At 27.8% G+C, this 10,342-nt stretch overlaps 1 protein-coding gene across 1 annotated transcript; it reads left to right on the top strand.

Annotated features, from left to right (window-relative positions):
- Nucleotides 1-6,849: 6,849 nt before the first annotated feature.
- LOC122635777 (40S ribosomal protein S10-like) lies at nucleotides 6,850-8,063 on the top strand. The gene is made up of 3 exons (XM_043826413.1): nucleotides 6,850-7,003; nucleotides 7,460-7,604; nucleotides 7,694-8,063. Exons 2-3 carry the CDS (start codon nucleotides 7,461-7,463, stop codon nucleotides 8,027-8,029), a joined length of 480 nt encoding a protein of 159 aa, XP_043682348.1. The 5' UTR covers nucleotides 6,850-7,003; nucleotide 7,460; the 3' UTR covers nucleotides 8,030-8,063.
- Nucleotides 8,064-10,342: the final 2,279 nt, after the last annotated feature.

Here is a 10,342-nt window from a genome sequence, read left to right as displayed (position 1 = left end):
AATCGGCAAGATACGATTTAAAAGTGACATATTTTTCTTTTTAGAAACGAAAATAAACTTTTCTATGATTAGAATACAAATACTCAAAACGATACCAATTAAGATGAAAAAAAGAAGTACTATTACGTTGGTTAGGGGAACCGGTTGATGCTTGACTATGTCATCGGACTTCTCTGTAAATATTGTGTTTTTTAAACGATTCATTATACCATTGTAGACAAACTTCCTTAACCTAAAATAGGCTAATACTTTAATGTATGGTAAATGAATATTTACATCATTATCATATATATCTTATGTTCTTACTGAAAATTGATGATGTCGGTAAATGGATTATGCTTAGATAAAATTATAGCAACATTGTTCATACATCCTGTTTCAATACAAACCACATCGCATGGTATTTTATCATCTATACACTTTTTCATTTCGTCAAACGTGTAAATTGCTAATTTTGGATTTTTACAAATCTGTAATTTATTAACGGATATTAATAATGAAACTATATACAGAATGTAACTAAAGTAGCAAACAAAACTTTAAGAATATATTCATTATATGTAGAGGAGAAGAAATTAATTTGTACCCGGTATTGCTTAATTTCCGAATAAGAAGATTTTTAAATATAATCTTAGGGCTCTCCAATTAAATTTATTTGTTGGAATTATTATATATTTGATATTTAAGTAATAAATTTAAATATTAATAACATTGAATATTAAAGATATTCTGTATAATAAAAAATTCAGTAGACACGTTACATATTTGAATGTAATCAACTAATATCTTAGAATTAATTACAGTAAATAAACTAAACAGAATAGCAATGCACTAATTGTAAGATTCAGAACAACATTTTTTCTCTTCTCTCACATAAGTAATATACCCCCGCAATACAGACTGTATGCGTAAATGTTATTTCTTTTTTCTTTTTTATATATATATATATAGTACTCCTTCGTACTTTGCTGAATCCTTCTAGTGCGGTCCTAGGCAATTCTTCCTCTTTTAGCATTAACTTCATAAATTTCTTTGCTGTCGGACTATTCGAATTCTACAAATAAATATACATCATCTGTCCAAAAAGTTCCGAAACTGGATTAATAAAAAATAGAAAAATATTAAGATGGCGGTTTCAATAGTTCAAATGTTTTACATAGTGTTCCCCTACTTGAGTATAATGCACATAATGCTCATACAACTATGTGAAATTATTAGAAATCCTTCTTTGAGATGTTCAACTCGCATGTCACAATGGCTTGAACGTCGATTGAAATCGTTAAAGTGTTGATTTTTTATGTGCATTTTTATTTTGGGGAATAAAGAAAAATCACTCGGTATCAAATCGGGTGAATATGGAGAGTGCTTGGAAACTGGCACTTATTTTTTCGCTAAAAACTTGTACAACTGCAGTGTAAGCGGGCGCATTGTTATGTAGCAAGAAGAAATCCGTGACACGTGAGTTAAACAACATCTCAAAGAACTTTTCTGATAATTTCATATGATTGTATGAGCATTCTGTGCATTGTACTCAAATGGAGGAATATTATGTAAAACTTGAACTATTGAAATCATTCTATTGAAACCATCTTAACATTTTTTATTTTTTATTAATCTAGTCTCTAAACTTTTTGAACAGACGATGCATTTCTTTGTCCCCCTTTTTTCATATATAATATATATATATATATATATGAGTAAAATAACGTAAATGATACACATACACATATAATGAGGAATATATCATACTTACTGCGAACTTATCATAATAAGCAGTACCACGAAAGACTGCAAGTTGATATGTACCGTCTTGAAGGAAACTCTCTAATGAATGAAAGGGTAAGATATGCATAATGGTCGTTAAAGAGCTTATCAAAGCCGCTGAATAGGCGGCCCATAAGACAGTAACCAAGAGAAATATAGTGAAGTAAACTATTTTTATCGAAGAACTACCAGAAAAATCTATAAGAAAGGAATATTTTATCTAAATATAACTGTTAATAAAATCAAATGAAATTCGAATTAAAAAATATTGAATCAAACCTTCGATTCCTTGTTGACAGAATATAGCCCAGATGTCGAGAAAATTATCGGACAATAAATATCCTAATTTACGAACGTTCCCATTTTTTATTTTCAAAGAAATCAATAAGATCGATGCAATAATTAACAATCCAAATGTAGCAATCCAAATAGAATTAGCGAAAGTCTATAAAAATGACTATTTGAATGATGAAAATGCAAAATAAAATAATAAAAAATTCGATTGCAAGTAATCGTACTAAAAAATAAGATGACCATTTAATTGCCCGTATTTTCGGATTTCGAATAAAGAGACAGTTTTTGGAAGTGAAAATAGGAATCGTGAAGTCAACGTCATTTAATCTGTCACGGCTAATAGAAAAATGTCCAAGAGAAATGTCAGCACGTCCAGTATGTAATTCTGCGATTGCTCCAGACCAAGTTTTTTTTTTTGAATTCCATGTTCCATGCTCTTTTACTTCCGAGACAATGTTCAAACTAAAATTGAGAGTAGCAGAAAGTTCCTTTAATATTCTACCGAATAATCCACCTAATTCTCCATTCTTCTTTACGTATACGAAAGGTGTATCCTAAAAGAAAAAAAGAAATAAAAAGAAACAGAAGACAGATAAATATTTTTCAATAGAAACTGGAGAAAGTATCTAAACGAAAATATTTTACCTTGAGTAAAACAGCTCTCATAGACAGACCCTGTAAATTATGTCTTCTCTCGTAAACAGAATCTGGAGCCATTTTAGTGATTCCTTTCTCTAAGCTCCAAATTGCTACATCACTAATCTCGATTTGATTAGTATCGATCGAATACCATTCTCGTAAAATATTTTCCGTACCACAACGGACTATCATTTTAGTATTGAAGTTTAAATGAAATATATTACCTAGTGGATTGTGACAATAATCAATATCATTTTCTTTATAAATGAATATCACTAGCCACACAGCTGAAGACATGTCAAAGGTACTTGTTGCTAAAGAGAAGTCGTTAATCGCATTATAATTAGAGATCAGCACTATATAATACGGTCGTACAATTTGGTTTAAGTAGTACGATGATTTTTGTAGTTGTGAAAAATACAAATTCGTGCTGGCAACACCTTCACGAGAAAGTAAACGTCTCAATTTGAACATCATCGTTGTCATGTGCATTCCTGAGGAAAATTAAAATAAATATAATAGTAGTGAAGAAAAGAAAATGATAAATATCTTTACCTTTTACCGATTCGGCGTATAAAAATGTTATAGATTTCGGTCCGTATAATTTGCAAATATCTATGATAAAAGGAATTTGTTCGACGGAAGAATGAAATTCGGATGAATCTGCTATCTTCGGAAGAAAAAGGATAAAAAAAAAGAAATGCATCTTTAATGGTACAATGAACATCGTTTTTTTCATCTGTCTATCGAATAACCAGCACTATTTTTCAAATTGAATAAATCAACAACTATGTTTTAAAAAATATGGGAAAATTTTTATCCGATTATGAAAGGAGGTCGCATAAGACTAAATTTCTATAGTGCTGAGAAAATTATTGTCCCTTAGATTATTATGATTGTCGTGCTAATCGGAAATCACGTGACATATTTATGCAAATTAGTATGAAGAAAATGATCTTATCTTTGCTAGTATTGATTTATTACCGATCGATTGATAATTATCTTTTCATCTGCTTATCTTTTTAAATTTTTCTCTTTTCTGCTAGATGAACATGTGCGATGCGTGCGTGCGTGTAATGCGTGTTCGTGTCTGTGTTTGTGTGTATGTTTATATATATATATATATATATATATATTTATTTATTTATTTATTTATATAAATAAATAAAATATATATACATATATATATACATATATGTTTTTTGTTATGTCTACATACACACCTTATATTATTCTACATATGATAATAAAATTTTAAAGAATATTAATTAAAATAGCATTTGTTAAAACTTTAGTTTCATTGGAATGATTTAATACACATCCTAATCGATATAATAGAGGCAAACACTTAAAAATATTTTTTGACTATTACACTTTCAGCAAGTCTATATAAGTGCTTTCTTATAAATAATTTCTTTTTAACTATAGAAGCTATATCAAACAATGGAATGTGTTATAAAAGATCAGTTAGATCATTATTACATCTATATATAATTATTAGATCTATATATAAATCAACCATCCTTAAACTATATTCTTTCGAGTACTCATTTCGTATGATCTGCAATTTGTCGGAATTTTGTCCATTACATTCTGTACATTTGGTAAGAAATAAGATAAGAAAAAATTTTCTTTTCGAAGAAAATTTTCTTACTCTCTGTAAAATGTATTTATTTTTTATGATCCAAGGTGAGTCTGCAAAAAATTTATAAAATATTTAACTATAATGAAGTGTATTCCGACTTCTTCTGAATCATGCCATCCCTCTACAACTCAAAAATTTTCGAGAATACCATCGCACATGTACCTAGCTACGATATTCAATAACAAATTAGATTAAATTTTAAAAAATATAGAAAGAAACTTATTTCGAATAATTTAAGAATTCACGGGTTACAAGCGTAATTTACACTAAAAAAAATGCAGAAGCTTTTGTTAAAACTTATTTCGCTTATTATAGTTAATAGAAAAAAAGATTAATGACTTAGAAATTAGTTGCTTAGATTTCTATGAAAAAAATCATGATAAAAAATAATATTGTTTTGAGAATATATAGTTTACTCACAAATATAAAACTTTTTCAGAAATTCGTAAAAGTAGGATCCTAAATTAAATCTTTGTTCTTAAAATACGTCCTTCTTCATAAAAATCGATCAAAAATACCTGCTCTCATTGTTAAAGTAAATGTTTCGACATTTTTTTGGAAAAAAAAGTTTTGTACAGTTTTGAAATCTGCGATAAAAGAGTAGAAATTTGTATCCCCGCTACAGATTTTCGTATCACGCTTGAATAGCTTGATTTATTATCATGAAGAAGTCGATTGTCTGCTTATTTGTGTGCGTAAACTGATGAAGATCAAATTTTCTGAATCATTCCAAATGCAAAGAAATGCGTTTCATGATGATGAGTACGGATAAGCTACGTTAATTCACTCGAGCATTTGAATAAGTTTCAAATGATTTTATAGCAACAATGGAAATATCTGTCCAGTCTTTCATGTCAATAGAATTCAATTTCGAAAATATTGTTAAATTTAAAAAGAAATTGTAGTTTCTTTTATATTTTATAAATTAAAAAGATAGAGATTCTATAAGCATTGGTTAACATCTAGATCCGTAATTCAGAAAGCGTAGATTCGAGGCTAAGTGATTCCATTTTCTTTTTTTTTTTTTTTTTATTGTATCGATGTAAATAAAAATTAGCAACAACTCTCTTTTCCTTATTTGATAATTTAGTATATTTGTTACTATACAATCTCATATTTATTTTCTTCATTGACATGATTTTCGCAGTGATCTATTCTATGATCTATGCGATCTAACTAATTATAAAAAAAATAATAATTAACGAACAAACACTTATATATTATATAATTTTTATAAAGATTAAAATACGAGTTCGCTTTTATATTATCTACGAGGTTTTACTCCCAGCGTTGTTTTTTATGATTTTCTCTGTAAGAATATCACTATATTATACTGCTACTATTACTATAATAATAATATATAATATAATAATATAGTAAGTAGATATATAACATAATAAATATTATTATATTATACTAATTATTTTTAACAAAACATTGTATAAAATTTTATTTATTATCGCAAATTTATATACTAATTATTATATGCGTTAAGAATAATTATTATTCTCTACATTTGTCTTAAAACAAATGTGTATTGACATCGTATTAACGCAACTTACTGCAATTCACATAAAAAAAAAAATATACATATGAAAAATTGAAAGATGTGAGTACACAGTTGGAGTACACGAACTACTTACTCTATTTACACGAAACCGATTGTTATGACACGGGAGAGAAATGAAATCTAACTTATCTATTAAAGCTTATATACCGATATGAGAAATGCATGGTGGAGACACTGTTCCTCGTTGGCGGTTGTAGTTCATATTTTGTCCATATCTGTCGCTGCAGTCACATAATCTTCTAGTGAAATATGGTGAACAATCCAGTGAGAAAGAGAGATATGCTTAAGTTACGATTTTCTTTGAATAGTTTGTTTCAAATTTTATAGTCCTTACAATCTCAGAAGTTTTTATCAAAATATTACATCATTATACCGAAAAGTAGGACTTTTTCGCATGTTTCATTTTTTCTTTCATTCCAAGTCCTAATTATTCAACTCTTACTAAGATGCTCTAAGTTTCATTTTAAAAAACAAAGTTAATTTTTACATCATATTTACGCAATCATAGTTACGCATCAAATACAAAGAAATTAATTATATCAGCATATGACATTTTCGAAGCAATCATCCATCTTTTATTTGAAACAAGTCTCATTATGAATAATGGTAGTAATAAATAATAATAGATATAGAATAATATATAAATAATAATAAATAGTAGTGCAAAGGATTAAGAAGTAATATTTCCTTTTTCACATCAACATATCGTACGTACGATGAGATAAAAACAATTTTATCTGATAATGAATTTCAATTATTGCATTTGGACGCGACCACAAAATGTACTGTACAGTTTTCTTTATTGCCCTATTGGTCGATTGCTTGTACGACAATGATATAGCATTGCCAATCAAAATTGCCGAAACGAAAGAAAAGAAACATGGCGTACGAATCCCATCTATTGAGGTAGCCAATCAAAATTAATGACATGTAGGGAAAAGATTCATACTGCTATGAACCGGAACTAGCTAAGCTGCAGGAAGTGAACTCTTCTTTCTTTTCCCTCGAGTTCTCTAATGAAGCAGTTGTTTTCATAAAGTATTCCACAAGAAATTAAATTACATTAAAAAAGATCTACAGAGGACCGTCGAGTACGTATTACATTATATCTATCATTATTATTTTATTAGAAATTTGCAAATCAATTAAAATTTCAAAGTGTATCAAATACTTATAAGTTACATACGTTATTAGAGATATATTGTTTCATTTAATGTTGCATTAAACACGTGATAAATTGTTTATGCTATATAATCTGAGAAATTAAGATTTTGTTAAAGTAAATATTAATATATGTATGTTAAAAGTTCATAACCTAACTTGTCTTTGATAGAAATACTGGTATCTTTTTACATTTGGCTTATTTTACACGTGTAATTTTATCATTTTTGTATTATTACCTATGGGATATGTTCATTAACCTAATGTTTCCATCTGTTCAAGCCTTAATAGTAACAAATTAGCAAAATTATTTATCATTATTATACAATATATAATACATAAAATTATCAATAATAACATAAGATAATTATTTTTATCACTACCAGGATGTTGATGCCAAAAAAAAATCGTGTGGCTATATACGAGTACCTTTTTAAAGAAGGTGTAATGGTAGCAAAAAAAGACTACCATGCTCCAAAGCATCCAGAGTTAGAAACAATTCCAAATTTAGAAGTCATTAAAGCGATGCAGGTAAATTATATGTTTATGTTTAATTTTAGAGTAAATTATCATTATGCATGTTCTTTCATTTTTGTAACAATTCTTTTATTATTCTCCAGTCCCTCAAATCTAGAGGTTATGTCAAAGAGCAATTTGCTTGGCGACATTTTTATTGGTATTTAACCAACGAGGGAATTGAATATTTACGTGGATTCTTGCATCTACCACCGGAAATTGTTCCATCTACGCTTAAAAGACAAGTTAGGTCTGAAACTTCAAGACCTAGGCCAGCTGCAGGTCCAAGAAGCGAGGCTTCAAGACCGACAGAAGACCGTGCTGGTTATAGACGAGGACCAGGAGGTCTTACTGGACCTGGCGATAAGAAAGCCGATGTTGGTGCAGGTACAGGTGATTTGGAATTCCGTGGTGGCTTTGGACGTGGAAAAGCTCCATAAACAATTTTTGAGAAATAAAATGATCTAAATCAGACTATTTCTAATTCTTTATATTTCTAACTTCTACTTCTTTACTACTTGTTATTTATATACCATTGTTAATATATAACATGAGAACTATACCATCCAAAATACACATATGAAATAGTCTAGAATAATTCTAACTCCTTTAAGTAAATAACATTCTCCCCATCTCATGGAATGAAATTATTATTAGAATTCATTTTTGTAAGATGAATGATAAGGTATGCTTATGCATCTTTCACATTAGGTAATTATATTAAAAGAATTAAAGCTGCTTGTTGAATTAACATGTGTAGAAAAGTCAATTTTATAATATAGTATAATATATTTATTTCCAAAGAAAGAGTTAGTCAATATCAATAAAAATTGTAAAATTTAATAATAAATAATTCTGGGATGTTCAGGTAAAAATCATTTGGTGATAATGACATTGATATAGGAGAGTTTTACAACTCAGTTCGATACCAAAAAAAGTAGATGGTTTACTTACAAAAAATGTATACTTTCGTATTAAAGATAATTTGATACATCTTATAATTTTATCTATAGCTGTCTTGTAGATGAAAAGATTTAACGATAGTAGTTATCAAAGAATATATCATTAGTTTTATTTTTAATTTATAATATATATATACCATAAGTGCTACTGAAATCATTTCTTCATACGTAGGTTTCCTAAATGATATTTTTTGTTGGCATTTAAGGCTGTTCATCAACCCTAGTTTTATAATGGTTTATAAAACTATCTAGCAGAATATAATTTTTTACTGATTTTGATGAACAAGATTTCATTTTAAAGACGAAGGTTTAATCTATTAATTCTATTTTTCGAATTTTTGAAAATACTTTATTTTCTTTGAAAAACATCATGTTAAGAAATAGTATTTTTTCAAGAATAGTTTATTCACAAATCTAAAGCTTTTTCAAAAATTCGAAAAATAAGATTAATAAATTAAATCACCATTTTTCAAAATGAGATCTTGTTCATCAAAATCAGTCAAGAATTACGCCTGTTCTACTTGGTGGTGTAAATACTTTTTGAAATTTTACGTTTTTGAAATTTTTCACAAAAAAAGATTTAATACTATGGCGCACCTTAAAATTTGCGACAAAGGAGAAGCTCGTTTTTCCACTACTGATTTTCATATCCACGCTTGAATAGAGTATTTTTATCCATGAAATAGCGATTGCTGTTTATTTCTGTGTGTTCAGATTTTCTGAACATCTCCAAACGCGAAGAAATGCGTTTCACGATGCTGGCACCAAGAAACTACGGTAACTCATTCGTTTTTTTTAATAAGCTTTGGATAGACGATTCTACGGCAAAAATAAGGAAATATGTGGCCAACCGTTCAGGTCAATAGATCGAAATTTTTTAAATATTGTTAAATTTTAGAAAAATTTGTAGTTCCTTTTTTATTTTGTAGACTAAAACGATAGATAGTATATAAGCTATATATAGCATATTGGTAAGCATCTAGATTCATAATTTAAAAATCGTAGATTCGAGACTTAAGTGATTTTGATGCTTTTTTTTTATTGTATTAATGTAAATGAAAATAATGAACTGATTTATTCTTTTTTTCCTTATTTGATAACTTAGTAAAGTAACTATCCAATCTCATATTTATTTTCTCCACTGATAGCTGACATAAATTTCGCTGTGATTTATGCTAGATAGAATATAGCAACAATATACAATTTTATATGATGACAAATGCATAGAAAGTATACACATTTGTCGATTATTTTTTCAAAATTAATAATTAGTTAATATAGATATTATTTTTAATAAAGATTAAAATGAGTTCGTTTTCATATTGTCTACAAGATTTTTTTTCGAGCGCTATTTTGTTATACTTTCTTCTATATTTCACTTCATATTATTACTACTACTATTATTATAATAATAATATATAATAGTAATAAGTACGGTAATAAAAAAAAGAAATAGAAGAATATACTTATAGTATGTATATCATGATACAGATGATAATGGTAATTTATAATAACAAAACAAGGAAAAATGGGTCATTTTATAACACGGTTTATCGCATGATCTATCAACAAATCGTGTCCTTCATAACTATACATCGATATATATATCGATCCTATACAAATGACCTATGATGAAAGAAACGAAACATTTGTTTTCGTTCGTTTAGTGTTTCTTGGTCTGACTACCTTAGGATCGTACTATATTTGTTTTCATAATGTTTAATAAATATAAATACATTTTTATTACTAATATAAGTACATTAATTACTATAAATATATTTATTACTAATA

This window comes from Vespula pensylvanica, chromosome 19 (assembly GCF_014466175.1).
Source record: "Vespula pensylvanica isolate Volc-1 chromosome 19, ASM1446617v1, whole genome shotgun sequence".
NCBI classification, from domain to species: Eukaryota; Metazoa; Arthropoda; class Insecta; order Hymenoptera; family Vespidae; genus Vespula; species Vespula pensylvanica.
This window is presented reverse-complemented; position numbering and strand designations above follow the sequence as displayed.

Bases quoted from the DNA above. Each gene is read 5' to 3' on its own strand.
- LOC122635777 (XM_043826413.1), top strand. From the start codon at position 7,461: ATGTTGATGCCAAAAAAAAATCGTGTGGCTATATACGAGTACCTTTTT. The intron at 7,605-7,693 runs GTAAATTATATG...ATTATTCTCCAG, and splicing joins AAGTCATTAAAGCGATGCAG to TCCCTCAAATCTAGAGGTTA.